The sequence below is a fragment of the Sturnira hondurensis genome, unplaced genomic scaffold (genome assembly GCF_014824575.4).
Source record: "Sturnira hondurensis isolate 20B ecotype Veracruz unplaced genomic scaffold, ASM1482457v3 Scaffold0008897, whole genome shotgun sequence".
NCBI classification, from domain to species: domain Eukaryota; kingdom Metazoa; phylum Chordata; class Mammalia; order Chiroptera; family Phyllostomidae; genus Sturnira; species Sturnira hondurensis.
The window spans coordinates 5,325,583-5,348,020 of NW_028081528.1; the positions used below are offsets into that span (position 1 = coordinate 5,325,583).

Here is a 22,438-nt window from a genome sequence, read left to right on the forward strand (position 1 = left end):
GTTCACCCAAAGGAGTTGAAAATATATGTCCACACAAAAACCTACACAAATATGTTCACAGCAGCTTTATTTATAATTGCCAAAGCTAGGAAGCAACCAAGATGTTCTTCAATAGGTTAATGGGCAAACTGTGGTACATCTAGACAATGGGATATTATCCAGCACAAAAAAAAAGTGAGCTTTCAAGTTACAAAAATACATGGAGAAAACTTAAATGCATATTACTAAGTGAAAGAAACCAGTTTGGAAAGGCTACATACTGTATGATTTCAAATATATATCATTCTGGAAAACTATGGAATCAGTAAAAGATTAGTGGTTACCAGGGTTTGGAGGTGGGGATGATGTGGGGGACGGGGAGTAGATAAAACACAGAGAATTTTTAGGGTAGTGAAAATGCTCTGTATTATACCATAAAGATGGATATACATAATTATACATTTGTCCAAAATCCTATCCAGAGTGAATTTTAATGTAAACGAGGGGCTTTGGGTGATTATAAGGTGTCAGTGTAGGTTTAATTGTAACAAACATACCACTGTGGTAGGGGATGTTGATAATGAGGAATTCTGGGCATGTCTGGAGATGGGATGTATGGGAAATCTCCGTACCTTCTTCTCAGCTTTACTGTGAGTCTAACTGCTCTATAAAAAGTCTTCTTAAAATGTAGACACTGTATGATTCCACTTATATAAAGTTCTAGAACTAGCAAAATTAATTTATAGTGATTAAAATCAAATCAATGCTATCCTGAGGCAGGGTATGGGTTTCAACTAGGAAGGATCATGAGGAAACTTTCTAGGTTGATGGAGATAGTCTAAGTCTTCACTGGGATGGTGATAGCATGTGTATAGCCATTTGTCAAAACTCATATAAGTGTATCCTTAAATTGAGTGCATTTTATTGAGTGTATAATGTTTATAGGTATATAATTATTAAATTATTCCTCAATTAGGTTTATATATTAAAAAACAAATTTGAAGGTCAAACTCTAGAAATTAAAGATTTAGAAAGGATATTTATTCAATACATTTATATCTTTGAAGAAATGAACTTTGGATCAGGGACTTTATCCAATAGAGTATTACTAACCATGCTTCATTAGTTCTAAAACTTACCTCACACCTCAAATATCTAAAGATAACTACTTTGTTAAATATGCATTTACCCCCCAAAAAAGGTGAAAGAAGACCTAAAAAGTCTCCCACAATTGAAAAAAGCTTTGAGGGAAAGTTTATTTTTGCAGTAATTTTTTTCATACTCTTTTTTGTAATATCCAGGGAGATTATATATAATGCATTAAATTGCTAATGAACATTTTGAATAGTAGTTAAGTATGTCTTTACAGTGTTCTTTTAAAAATGTCAATGTATTCTAAAAATTTCCTAAAAACTGAAAATTGGTTCAAATTATTAATCTTCATAAAATCTTTGATTATCATGTATTTTAATTTCTTTTATGGCTGGCCCAATTGTTCTTAGGTCCTCTCTTTACTAGAGTTTTTTTAATAGTTGTTTGTTTTTACAAAGAACAAATCAAAGGTCAAAACCAGCCATCTTGAATTAGAGATTAAGCTGGTATTAAAACATAACTGTGATTGTCGTTTCCTTTTCTAATCATTTGATCACGTTCTCTTCTGTTTCTGTGTTCTTTCCTATTTTTCATTAGAAATTTAATACCTTAGTAGGTGAAAAAGGAACTCAAATGAGTGGAGGACAGAAACAGAGAATCGCAATTGCTCGAGCTTTAGTTCGAAACCCAAAGATACTGATCTTAGATGAGGCTACATCTGCCCTCGATACAGAAAGTGAATCAGTTGTTCAAGCTGCACTAGAAAAGGTAAGTGAGCAGACACATTTCTTATTTCCATATTCCTGGTTCAGCATTGTTTTTAAATATAAGAAAGTATAGTGCCATAGTGGACTATTAAATGATTATTTATTATTTAATACCTTGCTTAATGTATAGATGCAGGATGTTCACCCTTGTAAAAATTTATGTAATGGTTATAGGAAATGATTTGGAAAAGAGAATAAGATGCTATAATTGGTGCTAAAAATATATTTGAGGCTGATATCCTAAGCAATCATCCTCTATAAACCTTCATTCCAATGAGTTTGCGATTTCCACTTTCCCATAGTGACCCCACACCACTACCACCATCATGACTATACCTCTGCCTTTTCCGTACACAACTGTGGGATTCTTTTCTCTGACCACTTTTCATTAGGGCAACCCCGGAGTACTCATTTTAACTTCATTTCACCTCAAGTAGAGAAGTGTACAGTGTGGTTTGACTCGATCTTGAACTTCTAATCCCAATAGCCCATGGACCCTCAAATTTCACACTGACCTTCTGCTTATTGCAGGCACATGCTTCAAGCCTACAGTGCAGTTGTAACTCTTTACCTAACTGCAGTGCGTCTGGGAGGATAGTTGGTGGTGGCACTGTGAAAACATCAGATAATTTTTTCAATGACCAAACCCTCTTTCTAATAATGGCCTCAAAATCCTCCACAAGGATTAATGGCACATTTTACTTTGACTTGTTTGAAAATGTGTTGTTTTTCAACTTATGTGTATGACCCATGAACATGAACTAAGGAGAGGAAATGTTGGTGAGAGAGGGGTTGCACAGCATAGCGGAATAGAGGAGGAAAAAAGATGGGACAACTGTAATGACATAATAAATAAAATATACTTAAAAAAAAGAAAATGTGCTGTTTTTCTCTTGAGGAAAATACAGGCTTTTCCTTTTAAATACTGATTTTCTGGGAACAGAAATGGTTACTAGCAGCCAAAGTGCCCACTGCTTATTGAAAAATTAATTACTTACTATTATCAACTTGCAAATCAAATTATATAAGTTTTTTACTCTTGTTCCATCCCATGATGAATGTGTCACATGTTGCACATGATATTTCTTATTTTCATATACAACTGATGAGAATATTTATGTCTATTGTGGACACTGATAATTTGGTTCACTTGGGGGAAGGAGCAACAGCGATTCCCTCCAGGGCATGACTAATGTTTATTCATTTTTTACACTTAATATCTAGAACAGGGCTATCCCTATAGAATGTACTCAAATTGTGTTTAGGATTGTTGATATTTCATTTCTTAGGGCTTGAATGTACTAAAAATGATTAAACTTAATCACCTATTAAGTTATGTAAGATTTTTTTCAGGTTTATTGAGGTATAATTGATATACATTTATAAGATTTTTAAAAACTTACTGTAACAGGCTCCAGAGTTGTTTAAATGTTAAATATTGTCACCATTGTCTTTTCATCCAGTATGTTAATGATTCTGGGCAGTTAAAAGTTCTTCAAACATTAAAAATAAATAGTTGCAAGACTTCCAGTCAAGATGGAGGCATAGGTAGACATGCTTTCCCTCCTCATGCAACCACAGAAAGAATTACAACTAGATCTCAAAACAAATAACACCTAGAACAGTCAGAAAATAGACCTGTATTTTCCAACAACAACCCAGGATTTAAAGAAGCCACATTCATCTAGACAGGTGGGAGGGATGGAGTTGTGGAAAAGGGAGGAGAGGCACAGAGATGCAGTGTGGTGCTAACAGGTAGTGGTAGCAGAATGGACAGTTCTACATTCACATATAGTGGATAAAAATTGGAGGGATACTTTGGGAGCAAGCAATCCCAGCCCCAGGCCAGACAGCACAGCCTAGGGTTCCACTGCAAGGAAGATAAGTCCTCATAACCTCTGGCTATAAAAACCAATGGAGGTTGGGGTAGTAGAAGAAACTGCCAGATTTTCAGGAGACTCTGTTTAAGGGGCCTACATGGACTTAGAATATACACAAACCCACCCACTCTGGGATTGAACACCAGAGCACATATGGAAAGTGGATGAAGTGACAGGAGATGGAGCAAGTGCCAGGCAAACATCCAGAAGCCAAGCAGCGGCTTGTCCCCTCTCCAAGCCCTCCCTCTGTACACAGCCACAAAGAGGTGAAGTGGATTGCCCCAACCTGGCCATTGCCCTAAGACTCCAACCCACACAATTTACAGGTGCCTTTTCTACAATAGGCCATGCTACTAACTAAGACAGGGAGTCAAAGTAGTTCTACCTAATACACAGAAACAGACACTGGGAGGCTACCAAATTGAGGAAACAAAGAAATATGGCCCAAATGACAGAACAGAACAAAACCCCAGAAAAAGAAGATAACCAACCCTTCCGATGTAGAATTCAAAACCTGGTGATTGGGATGCTCAAACTCATTGAGTACAGCAACAACATAAAAAATACCCAGGCAGAAATGAAGGTTACATTAAGTAAAATAAAGAAAAATCCACAGGAAACCAACAGTTAAGGGAAGGAAGCCATAATTCAAATCAACAATTTGGAACATAAGGAAGAAAAAGCATTCAACTAGAACAGCAAGAAGAAAATCAAATTAAAAAACTTAGGATAACATAAGGAGCCTCTGGGACATCTCCAAACATACCATCATCTGAATCATAGGTGTGCAGAAGGAGAAGAGGAAGAGCAAGAAGTTGAAAACTTATTGAAAAATAATTTAAAAAATAATGAAAGAAAAAATCTTCAAATTTTTTTCAAAACATTCAAAAAATAATGAAAAAAAGTTTCCTAATTTGGCAAAGGAAATAGACATGCAAGTCCAGGAACCATGGAGAGTTCCAAACAAGTTGGACCCAAAGAGTACCACACCAAGATACATCATAATTAAAATGCCAAAGGTTAAAGACAAAAAAGAGAATCTTAAAAGCAAGAGAAAAGCAGAGAGTTGCCTACCAAGGTGTTCCCATAAGACTATCTGCTGATTTCTCAAAAGAAACTTTGCAGGCAAGAAGGAACTGGCAAGAAGTATTGCCACATGCCTGGGCTGCAGGCCAGGTCCCCAGCTGGGGGCAAATGAGAGGCAACCACATATTGACGTATCTCTTCCTCTCTTTCTCCTTCCCTTCCCCTCACTCTAAAAATAAAAAGTAAATAAAATCTTTTTTTAAAAAACTAGCCTTTCATTAGACATAGTATTATCACATGATCCATCAGTTCCAAGTATGGGTATGTACCAAAAATATTGCAATTAGGGATTTAAACCAGTGTTTGTGTACCCATGTTCACAGTAGCATCATTCACAGTAGCCCGAAGTTAGAAACAATCTAAATGTCCATCAACAAACAAATGGATAAATGAAATTTGATATATTTATACAATTGAATAGTGTTCAGTTTTAAAAAGGAAGGAAATTCTGATACATGCTACAACAATGATCTTGAGGACATTATACTAACTGAAATAAGACAGATGCAAAAAGACAAGTTTGTATGATTACACTTATATGAGATACATAGAACAGTCAAACTTATACACAAAAAATAAAATAGAAGTTACCAGGGGCTGAGAGAAAGAGGGAATAGAGAGTTATAGTATAAAAGGTATAGAGTTTCAGTATGGGATGAAGAAAATGTTCTCAAATGGTAGTGGTCATGGTTGCACAACAATGTGAATGTACTTAGTGCCACTTAATTATACACTTAAAATGGTCAAAATTATATGTTATTTATATTTACTACAAAAAAAGAATAGCAATCTAAGCCTGAATATAAAATAATAGTGATACAAAAGAAATTAGCCTCTCAGATCCAGGTGGACCCTACCCTTAAAATGGTTAAAATCATAAATTGGATGTTATACATGTTTTATGAGCATTTCAAAAATAACAATCTAGCCTCTTCCCAAAACCACTCAGCCCTCTTAGAATAAAAACTCAAACCATACCCCAAATTGAGGATCTCATGTAGACTTATAATAGACTCACTTTTGTCCCCTAGGCTGCTTATTTTGATGCTACTGTATGTATAGGTACTGGATATTTCTTTTACAAATGAATTTAAATCATCATTAATTTAGTCATCAAATTATCATCATTATTTAAATCATCATTATTTCAGAGTCCTAAAATATAATAATAATAATAATAATAATAATAATATACAATATTATTATTATATAATGATAGTGTATTATTTTATAATACATTGTATTGTGTTATAAAAATGCAATACAATGCTATTAAATACAATAAAATACTTGTCTATGATATGGATATGCATCTTAGTGATAACTGTAAATTTAAATTACTCTTAAGTTTTGCCCTTGCTGACAAGTAAAGAAAACTCTTATATATAACATACTGATTTTCATAATTGCTACCCAATAAGACACCTATAATTTATTATTCATTGGTCAGCATTCTAGTATAGGTAAGATATTACTCCCTCATGGAAGAAAGATGAGCTAATTATTTTAGCATTTTTTTCTCCTTGCCCACCGCTTCATCATTTACTTTTTCTTGTTTATTTATCTACAAGTATTAGCTTGTTAATAAAGCTAAATGTAAAGCTAAAGGTATTAAATGACTATAAATCATTGTATTATTGTCCATTATTAATGTTTTATTAGAAATTAAAGAGTCTGGCTATAAAAAGAAAACTTTGTAGTACAGAGTATTACCACTTGTTACTAATTAGATAGTATACTTGGTTTCATCTCAGTACAGAGTTTAGATATTGGATGTCTTTCCCTTTCTCAAGGCTGTTAAATATATATATTTAGAGAGAGAGAGAGTCTGACTTATATTTACAAGATTAGCTTCCTACAGGTTGAAAGGAAGGAGTTGAGGTGTAGATGAGTCACTTATCAAATATGGCTCTAAGTGCCTGATATTTTGCTATTTGTCATCCCATTTTACAAAAGAAAAACTACTCTAAGACAGGTGAAGTGACCTGACAGTAATTTGACATTGTTCAGCTATGAAATTACTGCTGACCCAAAAGAATGGCAAGCTAATTGGCTTTTGATATCATGGTAAGGTAGTTAAAATACCAGAAATTTCATGTTTCCCATATAACTACCACAGAGACCTTCTTAGAACAGATAGTCAAGTAAACTTTAGTAGCTAAGAAAATGGAAATTTGTAAAAGAGTACTGAGAGGTTTCACAGAGGGTATTCTTGGAGTACTGGGGGCTAGGATTTTCCAGAAGCCTCTTAAGAAGTAGAAGAAGGCAAGGTAGGATTGACCCCACCATCATCTCAGCCACCCACTAATGAGTATGGTTCATTTAAATATATCAAGTTTCCAATGAAACAGCAGAAGCAGAAATCAAGAAAAAAATCCCATTTGATATAGCAAAAAGAAAAAATAAAATACCTAGGAATAAACCTAACCAAGGAGTAAAAGACCTGTATGCAGAAAACTACACAACACTGAAGAAAGAAATCAAGGAAGACACAAACAAATGAAAACATACCATGTTCATGGATCAGAAGAATTAACATCATCAAAATGTCCATACTACCCAAAGCAATTTACAGATTTAATGCAATACCTATTAAAGTGCCAATGGCATATTTCACAGACATGGAACAAACACTTCAAAAATTTATATGGAACCATAAAAGACCCCAAATAGCAGCTGCAATTTTAAGAAAGAAGAACAAAGTAGGAGGGATCACAATACCCGATACCAAACTGTATTACAAGGCCACTGTAATCAAAACAGCCTGGTTCTGGTGTGAAAACAGGCACATAGACCAATAGAACAGAACAGAGAGCCCAGAAATAAACCCAAGTCTCTATGGGCAATTAATATTCAACAAAGGGGGCAATAACATAAAATGGAGTGAAGATAGCCTCTTCAAAAAATGGTGTTGGGAGAACTGGACAGCTATGTGCAAAAAAACGAAACTCGAGCACCAAAGTACACCATACACTAAAATAAATTCAAGGTGGATAAAAGACTTAACTATAAGTCATGAAACCATTAAAGTTCTAGAGGAGGACATTGGCAGGACAATCTCAGATATTTCATGCAGCAACATTTTTACTGATATGTCCCCTAGAGCAAGGGACATAAAGGAAAGAATAAACAAATGGGATCTCATCAAAATTAAAGGCTTCTTCATGGCTAAAGAAAACAGTATTAAAATAAAAAGAGAACCAACTGTATGGGAAAACATATTTGCCAATGATACCTCAGAAAAGGGTTTAATCTCCAAAATATACAAAGAACTTACACGACTCCACTCTAAGAAGACAAGGAACCCAATTAAAAAATGGGCAAAGGATGTGAACAGACACTTCTCTGAGAAGGACATACAGAGGATCCAGACACATGAAAAGATGCTCAATACTGCTAGCTGTCAGAGAGATGCAAATTAAAACCACAATGAGATACCACTTTACACTGGTCAGTATGGCCATCATAAACAAAGCAACAAACAACAAGTGTTAGAGAGGTTGTGGGGAAAAGATATTGGAAAAGATATTTTCACTAGGGGAAAAGGGGACCCTAGTTTACTGTTGGTGGGATTGCAGACTGGTACAACCACTATGGAATTTTCTAAGAAAACTAAAAATGGATCTGCCTTTTGACCCAGCAATTCCATTGCTAGAATTATATGTTAAGAACCCTGAAGCACCAATCCAAAAGAACCTACGCACCCCAATGTTCATAGCAGCACAATTTACAATAGCCAAATATTGAAAGCAACCTAGATACCCATCAGTAAATGAATGGATCAAAAAACTATGGTACATTTACACAATGGAATTCTGTGCAGCAGAAAGAAAGAAGGAGCTCCTACCCTTTGCAACAGCATGGATGGAACTTGAAAGCATTATACTAGTGAAATTAGCCAGGTGGTGAAAGACAAACGCCATGTGATCTCACCTTTAACAGGAACCTAAACAACAAAACCAACAAGCAAGCAAAATATGACCAAAGACACTGAAATAGAGAACAGGCTGACAGTGACCAGAGGGGAGAGGGGAGGGAATTTCAGGGGAAAGGGGGAAGGGTTTACAGGAACAAATGTGGAGGACACAGGGACAAAAACTAAGGGGGTGGGGGTGGAAATGTGAGGGAGGTGGGGAGCACTGGGGGATGGGCTGGGTTGGGAGTAAAAGAAAACTGTACTTGAACAACAATTAAAATAAATTAAAAAAATAGAAAACCACAAAAAAACTCAAAAAAATTTTTAAAGAAAAATAAATATAACAACTTTCCACATGAGCTTTTATTTGTTGAAAGGATTTTGCTTAAAATATTTTTTAAAAGCTTAAAAACAGTTGGAAAGCCACAAGCATATGTTGGCAATGGGCTCAATCCATGGGAGGCAACCTTCTGAGTGGTAGTCCGTGAGAACTTGTGTTCTCATGGGTTTCTCACGCCGACACTTGCTGGGGAGCACCAGAACTCTGTGTTTACTGGCTTCCCCAGAGAGTATATTATCCCCGTTAATTGACCAAGCAGTCAATCGCAGGCCCTCTCAAATGCTCACAGCTTTGCATTGTTCTTTCTTTTCCTGTTGCCCACCTTTATCCAAGGCCCATTACCAACACTGGTGAGAAGCTAGCTGGTCTCCTCAGGCCCTTATCTCTACCCTAGCAATTCTTTCAAGGGTGTTTTAAACTACCTTCTATTTCAAAGTCCAAAATAATTACCTGGTGATTTATGGTTGTGCATGGAATTGTGAAATAATCTGAAAAATGCCAGCAAAGTGTCAAGTAGAGCCTACCTTCCTGTTGACCTTTCTTTGGTAGAATAGCTAATTGCTTGGCTTTTAGCTTTGTATGAACTGTGAAGGAGGAGAGGAGATGCTAGGGAATTCTTTCACATTGATACTTTGCAGAAGAAATAATAGCAATAAAAGCATATTGGAAATCTACCACACCTACTTCGAGGCATTCAGAAAAAAAAAACCCAATGTTGGAATAGATTGCAGTAAATTCTCTAATCTTTATAGTAATTCTTACTAAAAGAAAATGCATCAGCTCAAATTTCTTTGATCAGTTTACTAGGAGAATTTGGCTTCCAAAATCCCTTGTGTTTTAAGTCTGAAACAATTAGTGTTGATTTGTTTTGTTCCCTATGGCTAGTACATCAATTTTAGGTCACGTTTATGGTGATGAGGAGCTGTAGTACTCACCTTCTGTGTATCAAGTATCTCAGGGATCACTGTGTCTCACTGCCTAATATGTTCAGTGTTTTGAACATGGAACATTTTTCAATATATTTTTCCTGTTGTTTTCCTGGTTTCAGATGAGAAGGTAAATCTTATTCTTGACATTCCATCTTGCTTAAAAGCAGAATCTGTCTTTTATACGATTGACTCTATTTTTTGAGGCACTACTTCGGCACTTTGCTTTTTCAATATTTTTATCTTTTTTCTCTTTTAAAAAATTCAGAAATAGCCCATTTTGGGAATCATACATAAACTATCAGAGGGTATAGTTTGTAAATATTGTGTAACTTAAGTATATGTTATACAACAAAAGTAGATCTTTGGTATGCATGCTTAAATCAGTAAGATCAGTATTAAAGATCAGTAATTCTTACTATTACCTGCATTTCAATAGAGGAAATTTAAATAAGTCTGCTTTGTTCACATGTAAAATTGTTAACAAAAGTGTTCACTTGCATGAAAGTGTGTCCTTAGTACTAGTATAAGGTACAGGAACAGGAAATTGGCAAGGTATAAGAAGTACTCATTGCAAAGAGCTTTAGTCACATTAATGGGAAGACACCTAACAGATGTGGCAGGGTTTGTGATCTTTGCATGTTCAGAGGATCTCAGTGTGTATTTCAGCCTTGCCATGTGGCCTGGCATCCACTGGTTCACCTCTCAGAGCTGCTGTGTCTCAGTCTCTCAGAGGGAAATAAGCACACTTTCCCAGTCAGCTCACAGAACTGTGTAAGCAAAACCAAAGAGAGAAATGTTAGAACCTAGCCATCTGTAGTTAATAATAATTAACCTATAACATTGTTTGGTTTACTGATGGATGACTATTTCTATGGCCTTCTTATTTCTTATTTATTTTTTTAAAGATTTTATTTATTTTCAGAGAGAAGGGAAGGGAAGGAGAAAGAGAGGGAGAGAAACATCAATGTGTGGTTGCCTCTCACATGCCCCCTACTGGAGATCTAGCCTGAAACCCAGGAATGTGCCCTGACCAGGAATCGAGCCAGTGACCCGTTGGTTCCCAGCCCATGCTCAATCCACTAAGCTACACCAGCCAGGGCATGATTTCTTTTTTAAAGATAACAGAATTGACTGCTGTTCATCATCTGAAATTAAAATTTATATATGTAATATATGTTACATATATATATTTATTTGCCTTAAGGAACAAAAAAAAGAGCAATAAAAACAGTTCAGACTATTATGTCTATTTTTATTCATTACAGCATCAATCATTTTTACCTTGATCATTTTATAACCTCTTAAGTCTCAAAAACATGCTAAGATCGGCCTGTATGAAAAAGATAGAAATCTAATAGAAAAGACCTTAAAAGTTCTACATCCGTATGTAACTATAGAGTGATGGGTAACTTTTAAATAACAGATTTCATTTATGTACACTATTCCCCTGTTCAGAAACCTCCAATAGCCCTGGCTGGTGTGGCTCAGTGGATTGAGTACCAACATGTGAACCAAAGTGTCACTGGTTCGATTCCTGGTCAGGGCACCAGCCTAGGTTGCAGGCCAGGTCACATGAGGGGCAGCCACACATTCATGTTTCTTTCCTTTTCTCTCCTTTCCCCTCTCTCTAAAAATATAAATAAAAAAAGAAACCTCCAATAAATTCTGTTCCCTACAGGAAAAACATTCCTTAACATTGGTTTACATGAACTAGCCCTAAATTATATTCCTAGCCCCATAACCTTCTGTTTTCTACAACCTCTACTGTGCACCTCATTATTCCCCACAAATCCATGTTCTTTTGGGACCAACTGCCTTGTCTTGCTGTATCCTCTATTAGAATATTGCCCTTCCTCTATTTTTCCCATTTGACAAACTTTTATCCATTCATTAAGACTCTACTCAAAAGTCATTGATTTGGCCATCTATCTCTGTTCAGCTAAACAGCTAATCACTTCTGTGCTTCTGTAGTATTTTTATATACTTCTACTATAGATTTGTTACTTTGTTAAATTGTTTTCTGCCTCCTTTATTAGTCTTCTCAAGGTTGAGGACCTTAACTTATCTTTTGAATTGGCCTGAATAAATAAATAGTCAAGGGTCTGCAGCTTAAATATATTTAATTAATAACTTAAAGACTAGTATTTGCTACAAACTTTTCATGTACAAGTCATGATAACAAGAACATTAATCTGCACAAGAATGCTAAAATATAGGTAGCATGATTTTTCCTCAGTTAACAAACGAGGAAACTGAGACTCAGGGAAGTAAACTCGTCTAAGACCACAAACCCAGATATTGTCAGAAACCAGATTCAAGTCTAAGCGTTGTGACTCCAGAGAACACAAATAACAAAGAAATTTTTGAAAATCAGATCTTCCTTTAGCAACACAATTCACTGTACAGCAAGCATTCCCAGCCTCCCTCCTCCCCACCCATGGATTCTGCTCGCATTTCCTGAACTCTACCTCCTGTCTCCCTCCCTCCCCCAACATTCCATGGGAAAATTGTCTTCCATGAAACTGGTCCCTGGTGCCATAAAGGTGGGGGCTGCTGCTGTACAGTCTTATCTATGAGGTTGTTTACAATTTGTATATGGTTAACATGTAGTACAGTAAGAGTTATACTCATCATTATATGTCAGAGTAAACTGTATTATGAATTTTTATTGAAGCAGTGGACTTCATTTCTACATCATCAGTCTTCTTTGTTGTTTAAGAAAATTGCTTAGATATTCATGTAATAGCTAAACAATTTAGATAATGACCTCCTTTCAAAATAAAAAAACAGGGAAATTTTGGTGCTAATTGTATTATTTAATTTCATATTTATAGAAAAATATCTGAAACATTGGGCTGATAAGGGCAATCTCTCCTATCTGCTCTATGTGACAGGAGATGCAGGTTAAATATAAATAAATTTAGATGCTTTGAATCATGATTTGAGCCCGATTATTAGAATGTAACTGAGGTCATGACAAGAAAGGACCCTGCATTGGATAGATGTCAAACTATTTTTTTTAAGTTTACCTGTTTAAAGGACTTTCCTAATATTCATCTTTGTGTTAAATTATGGTACACCTACCTGGAAATCTTATTACCGCTACTAATGGTCAGGGTCAGCTACATAGTTTGTGAGGCTTGGTGAAAAATAAAAATGGGTTTCTTTTTCAAAAATTAAGAATTTGCAAGATGTTGATCCTGGGTTTCAGCATCAAAAAAAAAAAAAAAGAATCACAAGATAGCAATAGAGCATCAAGTCGAAAGCGGGACCCTTCTAAGCATGGGTCTAAGGCAACTGCATAGTTCATATGCCCATGAATCTGGTCCTGCTAGGGGTCCTTACTGCTGCCGTGACCAGGAGCAACTTCAGACTGACTGATACAGTGACCTACGCTCACTTCTGAACTTTAGGCATCAATCCTCATTCCTAACCCAAATGATAACATTCTTAGTTGGCCTGGTGGAATACGAAATGTGTGTGTACATACAGACACATGCACATCAAGTGTGTGCGTATATGAATGTATATATTCCTGACATAACTATATCTGTGTTTTACATTTACAGATATATAGTATATTTCAAAAAGCAAAACTAATAACAATGTCTGCTTATTGTGGAAGCCTAGTTTTGATGATTTCTAGTGTCTTCATCCCCTGTACTATTTCTCAAAGTAAGTTTAAATATTAAAATCTAATTTAGGTAGTCACCACTTCTCTATTGCCATTTTTAACCTGAGTGATATATGATTCCCCTTTTACTTTCCTGACAATAGATCATCAGTTCAAAGGGTTTTAAGTTATAATTACATGACCATATCTCCCAGTTTGTCCCACTCAAGAGTGTCCTGGTTTGTATGATACTTTAGATGGTCACCTCAACATAAGCGAAATATATCAGAATGTAAGTAAGGTACTATAAAAGTAGTAAAAAAAGACCTTTAATAATAACAGTGTAACTATTCAGTATTTCATAATAACTTTTATTTGTTGCTCCTGTGCCTGTAAATATCATAGGAACAAAAGCTTTTAAAAATAGAACATATTTTTCCAAATTATTTTAGCTCTCTTGCTTTTAAACAAAAATGGAATACCTGTATATTAGTAAATAAAATTGAAAAAACTGAGACAAGAAGAATACAACCCATAGGCCCAGTAATTATATATAGGCACTATTAATATTTTGATATATTTCTATATAAGTTTATTTTTCTATGGATAGATATTTAACATAGTTATAATATGATGCATACATTTTTCCTACATTTTACATATGACATGTCATAAATCTGTTTCCACCTATCAATCCCTATTGTTTTGAAAAGTTCTCAAAAAAGTTTTCTTCACTTATACATTTGGAATAGAAGAGTTTGAAAGAAATACTCATTTGCTTCATTGAGGATATATTCTACAATAGAGAGACCTTTCCAGAGAACAGAGTACACCATACCAGGTTCTACTACCAGTGCTTCCAGTGACTAGATGATTCCTTGAGGAAGCCTCTTAACTTTTCTGAACTCCAGTTTCCTTCTCTGTAATGGATAAGAATAAAAAGTCAATATCAGTAATATATTAGTGCCATAGTATTAATAATAATATTAGCTAGAAGTTCTTAAGCACTCAGAAAAATTTTAGTGTGCCTTTAGTATCCCCAAAGTATCAGATAGTGTGTTAGGCATTTACAAAACTACATTACCTGAAGAATAATGAAGACAACCTTGTAGAGAAGCAGTGAAGCTGAAAGACTTAGGTAAATAGATACGAAGGCCTATTTTAAATTTATGGTAGTTAAGACAGTATAGTATTGGTGTTAGACAAAATGAATAGAACAGTACACAGAATACAAGAACAGACACAAAATAATGGTCACCTGATTTAATAACAAAGACAGCTCTGCAGTGCAACAGAGAAAGGTCTTCTTAAAAAGTGCTGCTGGGACTGTTAGTTAACTTATACATTTGTCCCCTTAATTTCAGGGTATACATTCTAAGACCCCCAGTGAACACCTGAAACTGCAGATAGTACCAAACCCTATACATACTATGTTTTTTCTGATACATACTACCTATGATAAAGTTTAACTTATAAGTCAGGCACAATAAAAGATTTATAACCATTAATAATAGAATAGTTATAACAATAAACTGTAGCAAAAGTTGTATAAATGTGATCTCTCTCAAAATGTCTCTGAAATTTTCCACTCTATATTTTCAGACCACAGTTGACTGAGAGAAACTGAAACCATGGAAAGTGAAACCTTGGATAAGGGGGGGCCTACTGTATGGGGAAAATGTACACTGACTCCTGCTTGACACCACACTCAATTAATTTCTGGTGGTGTATAGATCTAAATAGAGAAGACAAATGATAAAGATTGTAAAGAAAAAGATAGGAAAATATTCACATGACACTGAAGTAAAGATTTCTTGAATCTGACAAACTAAAAAACATAAATTGTGAGAGAAATATTGATCAGCTAGACTCCACTAAAGTTTTTAAGTTATATTCATCAAAAGGCACCATTAAGAAAAAATAATAATACCATTTAAAGGAAAAAAATAATTGTAATGCATAATATCTGACCAACTCCTCATATGTCAAATATATAAAAAGCTCCTGAAAATCAACAAGAAAAAAACAGTTCCAATAGAAAAATGAGCAAAAACAATTCACAAGAGAGACTATCCTGATTGTCACTAACCAGACAAAAAGTTGTTGAACTTAATCAATCATCAGAAAATGCAAATAAAAGCCACAATACGATAGTACTCACCTACCAGACAAAGACAAAATTTACCAAGTATCGGTGAGAATATAGAGTAACTAAAATTCTCCTGTACTTTTGGAGGTTTATAAATCTGGACAACCACTTTGAAAAGCTGTGTCAGAATCTAAAAAAGCTGAGAATATGGCTCAGCAATTCCTCTCCTAGGCATATAACTAGTGGAATTGTATACACATGTTCACCACATAAACATCCATAAAAACATTATGGAAAAAACCCTGAAACTACCCAAATGTCAGAGAGCAGTAGGGCAGGTATATAAATCATATGTTTGTACAATGGAATATGATTTGTCAATAAGAATGAATGATTCACAGTTATATACAACAAAATAGGTGAATCTCTAAAACATACTGTTAAACAAGATGCTCAGACATAGAAGGGTATATACTACATGATTCCATTTATATAAAATACACAAAGAAATTGAAATTAATCTATGCTCTTAAAAATCAGAATAGTGCTTACCATTGGTGTGAGTGAGCTGGACAACAGTGATGGAAATAGGGCCTGAGAGAGTTTCAGGGTGCTGACAATCTGTTTCTTATCCTGGATACTATGCATCTGGATGTATTCTATCTGTGAAAGTGTATTGATCTGTACACTAATATGTACTTTTTCACATGTATAAGATACTTGTAACAAAGTTAAAAGCATATATTACCTTGAATCTGTACCCACTTAGTTAAGAAATATCATGATTTTAAAGACAAAGAAAATGAGAAAAAAAATTTTAAGAATCAGTCCTTTTTTTAAAATGTATTTATCTTTAGAGGGGAAGGGAAGGAGAGAGGGAGAGAAATATCAGTGTATGGTTGCCTCTCCTGTGTCCCCAGCTGGGAACTGGCTTGCAACCTAGGCATGTGCCCTGACTGGGAATCAAACCTCGATCCTTTAGTTCGCAGGCCCGTGCTCAATCCACTGAGCTACACCACCAGCCAGGGCAAAAATGAGAAATATTGAGTTTAAGTTATTTACTTAGTTGCTTTTAAAAGTTACTAGACAAATAGCTCTTAGATGGCTCAGATTAAATGAGTTTTAGTTGCTTTTCTAATTCTAAGATATTGTGGTTTTATAAATCCACCAATATGGAATCTAATTAGCTTTCTGACTTTCTTTTCATTTTAATTTTTATTGGCCTTCCTAATCTATCAATGTTTCTAAATTCCTATACTCAAAGATGACATTCTTTGACATGTAAAATATGACAAGCAGTTTTCTTGAATATTAAAGAGTTTGTTATTTCTTTTTTAAAATATATTTTATTGATTATACCATTACAGTTGTTCTATTCCCCTCCACCCGCACACTCCCTCCCCCACCATTCTCCTCCCCTTAGTTTATAACCACAAGTTTATAGTCTCAAGTTCTTTAGATTCTATATTTCCCCCACTATTCTCACCCTCCCCCCTATCTATTTTCTACCTACTGTCTATGCTATTTTCTATACCTTCTCCCCCCTTCTCCTCCTCCCACTCCCCTGTTGCTAACCCTCCATGTGTTCTTCATTTCTATGGTTCCACTCCTGATCTAGCTGTCCTCTTGGTTTGCTTTTGTCTTAGGTGTGGTTGTTAATAACTGTGAGTTTGCTGTCCTTTCACTGTTCATATTTTTCATCTTCTGTTTCTTATATAAGTCCCTTTAGCATTTCATATAATAAGGGCTTGGTGATGATGAACTCCTTGAACTTGACCTTCTCTGAGAAGCACTTTATCTGTCCTTCCATTCTAAATGAAAGCTTTGCTGGATAAAGCAATCTTGGCTGTAGGTCTTTGGATTTCATGACTTGGAATACTTCTTTCCAGCCCCTTCTTGCCTGTAAGGTCTCTTTTGAGAAATCCGCTGACAGTCTGATGGGTACTCCTTTGTAGGTGACTGTCCCCTTATCCCTTGCTGCTTCTAGGATTCTCTCCTTCATTTTGGTCTTGGCTAATGTAATTATGATGTGCCTTGGTGTGTTCCTTCTTGGGTCCAACTTCTTTGGCACTCTCTGAGCTTCCTGGATTTCCTGGAAGTCTATTTCCTTTGCCAGACTGGAGAAGTTCTCCTTTATTATTTGTTCAAATAAGTTTTCCACTCGTGGCTGTTTCTTTCCCCCTTCTGGTACCCCTATAATCCAGATGTTGGGATGTTTAAAGATGTCCTGGAGGTTCCTAAGCCTCTCCTCATTTTTTTGAATTCTCATTTCTTCATTCTTTTCTGGTTGGATGTTTCGTTCTTCCTTCTGGTCCATTCCATTGATTTGAGTCCCAGTTTCCTTTCCATCACTATTGGTTTCCTGTGCATTTTCCTTCATTTCAATTAGTTTAGCCTTCATATGTTCCTCTAATTTGTGGCTAAAATCAACCAGTTCTGTGAGCATCCTGATCACCAGTGTTTTAAACTGTGCATCTGAGAGGCTGGCTATTTCTTGGTCACTTAGAGTTATTGGCTCTGGGGCTTTGAGTTCTTCTTGAGCCATATTTTGGATTGTTCGTGCCTGTTAGGTATGAGGAGTGGAGCCCTAGGTGTTCACCAGAGCAGGACAACTCAGTGGCTGGGTTGTGACACTATATGTGGGGGCGGGGTCAAAGAGGAGCAATGGTGTCCTGTCTGCTGCCTCCCACCAAGGCCCCCACAGGTGCCACAGCTGCCACCGTCACCAGGGCCCTTGAGTTTAGTCCCACTGCACGCGAGTGTGCCACCGTGGTCAGCCCTCCACCACTGGGTTCATCCCCTGGGGCCTGCGTGGTCTGTCTCACTGTGCGCGAATGTGCAACCTCGGTCATTCTGCCCCACACCCTGACTGGGTCCGGGCTACTTGCGCCTAGGTCTGGGGATCTTTCCTGCCCGACCTGGCTCCGCTGCTGGCCTCTTACCGTCCCCGTTGAAGGGTTCATTGTTGTCGGACTTCCTTATAATTCCATTTTCTGTTCTTTGGCTGTGTCTTTGTTTACTAAACCTTTGTTGTATTCAAACTTGGTTGTGGGAGAAGGCACAGTGTTTCCACCTATGCCTCGATCTTGGCGGAAGTCCAAGAGTTTGTTATTTCTACTAATTTTATAATTTTTTTTCTATAACCGCTGTTTTGTAGGCCAGCAAAGGCCGGACTACGATTGTGGTAGCACACCAACTTTCCACTGTCCGAAGTGCTGATGTGATTGTGACCATGAGCAATGGGATGGTGGTGGAAAAAGGAACTCATGCTGAACTGATGGCACAAAAAGGCCTATATTACTCACTTGCAATGTCGCAGGTAATGTTTACATATTTTAAACTGGCATCCCAACTCAGCCACTTAATAGTTTTTGGACGTTGGGCAAGTTATTTCAACTTTTTTTTCTTCGGTTTTCTAATCTCTAATGGGGAAAATAATGGTAACCTATTCATGAATTTCTATGAGTGTTAAATTAAATCATGTAAAGTGCTTTGAATTATTGTTGACATAATAAAGTTTATTATATGATTAACATTAGCATTATCCAATCAAACTTTTCAGAAAAGTTCAAACCATGGAGACTAATGCTGTAATTATTAGTCTTGGCCATGCATGATTATTTAGAGACATATTTCTTTAGTGAGTTCCCATACAAAAAATGAAACAAAACAAGTAGATATATACATACCAAAACTTACCTTGTCTAGCAGCCTTCCCAGAAAAAGAATTGTCTTTGTCCTCTTAAAACACCTTCTTAGAAAAATTTGAGAAGAGGTCAAAATTTTATTTTAAACTTATTACAAAGTAAATATCTCCTGAACAAAGCCAAATAAAATATTTCTTTCTTGGTAGAGAAGTTTTTTTAAAGGAAAGAAAGTGATACAATAAAGGAATGTCTGATTAAAGATGTTAGGATAGTATAAGAATGATTAAAGTTCATTGTACTTTGAGAAGATTGATTAACAGTTGTTAAGCTTGGGAAAGAAGCGGTGTCCCTGGGAAGCCTTTCATGTGCATATTCTCCTTTGTACGCAAATCCACCTCTGTCTTTCATCTCCACTCCCAACCCTGATCTTGGCCACAATCATCCTAACTGGGGTCCTCTTCCGTTCCTGTCTTGTCCCCTTCCTCCCTGCTCTCCATGGAGTAGTCAAATTTATTTACTCACACCACTAAAACTGGTCTCATTTCCCTAAATACCAAGAAAAACAAAACTAGACTTAGAGCATTTTGGTTTAGAGCTTCACCCTATCCTATAATTTAAAGTCTCATTAAGTTCAACTTGATATTTTTAGAATTTCTTATGTTTATGAGCTGGCCTCAGCAATTGTGCTTTTTGATCAGTCTGCAATGGGCAGCAGTAGCAGGCGTGGAACATATTATTCTCCTCTGATCTCCCTCAGGCTCAGGACCAGCCTCACATTTAAGTGTTATAAACTACATGTTACAAATGTATAAACCAGGAAGAAGAGGTCAGAAAGAGTGTCTTTGAGTCATCTCCCTCACAAAGCTCCTTTAACTAAGATCTGTTCCTGCTGGTGAAATAATTGTTTTAGATTAAGGCATTGTTTTCTCCAGTTAATTATACAGATCTTTGGGGAGGGGGTGGAGGCAGAATAAGTTATCATCACTCACTAACATTTTAGTATGAGTTGGACTTGCTCTCTGTGAAGTCTGAAAACTTCAGCAAGACCTGCATGAGAACACGAGTATACCACTTCGATAACAGAGACAAAATATATAGTTTTAGAGGGGTGTTTAATAAAGTTCCTTTGAATTTTTAAGGCATTATTCTAATGGTAACCTGTATATTCATTATTCAGGATATTAAAAAAGCTGATGGACAACTGGAATCAATGGCATGTTCTGAAAAAAATACCAACTCTCTTTCTCCTTGCTCCATGAATAGCGTCAAGTCAGACTTTACTGACAAGTCTGAGGAATCTACTCAACATAAAGAGGTAATGGTTCAATTATCAACAAGTTTTACCATATTCTCCAATGCATTTTTATTTAATCCTTATAATATTTAGAATTTATTTATGATAAAATTTTACTAGAGCACTAAATTTATAAAACATAAATCTTTCCCAGACTTCACTCTAGCATCCACTATGAGAAAGAGGCCCTCAAGTAAGACTGTATTTTTGCCAGAGGTCATTGTGTGAACAAGAAATCTCACGAGAATGCTACATCATTCTTTCCTATGAAGCTAACCATGGGCTAAAACAGTGGCTCAGGAAGTATGGTACAGATACCAGCAGTGATGCTCAAGATCAATTAGGATCATATAAAGACCCAAATCCACTTCACTACCAGGACACAAATAAGCACCAGCATATACATATAGGATTTAGTGGTCCAATCCTAGGGTACAACCAGACAGAGTGCTGAGCGAAATGTTCAGAGTATGGGCTGAGGCCCAAAGAGGTGCTGGGCATGTTAAGAAAAGGGAGGCTGAATGGGGAAACAAAAATGAGACTTGAGATAAGAGTGGGGATTGAAGAGAGTGTTACTGAGGGGTATGAAATAGAAAGGTGATTAAAGAAAGGTGATCTGGACTATGAAAAAGCCTGCGGGTAAGAGTGGGGAAGCAAGCAAGAGCATAAGTACTCCTCACCCAAGTGAACAAAGCTGTGTATAGGAGGATACAGGCATCCATGACCTGGCTGAAACAGACCCGTGCTGTCTGGGCCCATGGTTATACCTTTACTGGCCAAGCCAAGAGCTAGAGAAAGTACTTGGTAGCCAAACATATGAGAAAACTGTATAGCACAGGCACCTTGTTCTGGAAACACTGAAAGCAGAATATAGGAGAAAAACTTCACCCTGGAGGAGCCTTCCCAATGACCTACCAAAAAGAGTAGGTAGAAAAATTTTTTCCTTCTGCAGTATCTTTCAAGTACCCTCTGCAGATAGGGCTTGATATCTTACTACTTGTTAAAGGAGAAATATTTGTCAGGCAAAAGGGTGAATTTGGACCTGAGAGGCAATATATCAATAATTAGGACAGAGGTGATATTATCTTAAATACAGAAACAGCAAATATAAGGGCCTGGAGTTGGGGGTTATAGTGACTAAAGAAGAGAAGGGTAAGCAGAGGGAGTGTGTGAGATACTCAGGCACTAAATCATGTAGTGTCTTGTAGGCTGTAATAACAGCTTTGGACACTTTTCATATTCAAAGAGAAACCATCAGGATTTTAATTAATGGTTCATGACCCACAAGGAATCTCTGGTTAGAACTGAGCAGTGAGCCTAAATGGGAAAAAATTGCAAACTTTTCCCCACCTATCCTTGATAGAAATTTAATTTACTTTTATTATGAATATAAACAACAAAGTAGAGTAGAATTACCAGTGCCTGTGATGTCACCAATGAAAATCACAGAAATTTTCATATTATATTATTTTAGACATCTCAGATCTATTTACACTCATCATTATTAAATCTTATTATTTAATGTGTTAATAATGAAGCATATTCATAACTATCACAATTTGAATTTTTTGCTGAATTTTTCGAATACCATATTTCAGTATAATTGGCTTCTTTTGAGATCAATGGGTTATTTTAGTACATCATTGTGAACTCTTCTGGGAAGGAGTCCGTGGACTTCACCATTGTTCCAAAGGGTTCCACCACACAAAGCAGGTTAGAACTGTTGCATAAAAGGGTCTTATTCAGAAGAGTGAGTGAACTGATATACTTGATGTGGCTGCTGTGTGGAAATGGTGTTTGGGGCCT

The 22,438-nt window shown here is 36.2% G+C and overlaps 1 protein-coding gene across 1 annotated transcript in view; it reads left to right on the top strand.

Moving 5' to 3' along the window:
• ABCB5 (ATP binding cassette subfamily B member 5) overlaps positions 1-22,438 on the top strand; it is a 95,359-nt gene that overhangs the window by 32,825 nt on the left and 40,096 nt on the right. The window contains exons 13-15 of the mRNA XM_037056246.1: positions 1,669-1,839; positions 18,849-19,010; positions 20,516-20,653. Coding sequence (XP_036912141.1) covers positions 1,669-1,839; positions 18,849-19,010; positions 20,516-20,653 — 471 coding nt within the window. The remainder of the gene's footprint in view (positions 1-1,668; positions 1,840-18,848; positions 19,011-20,515; positions 20,654-22,438) is intronic.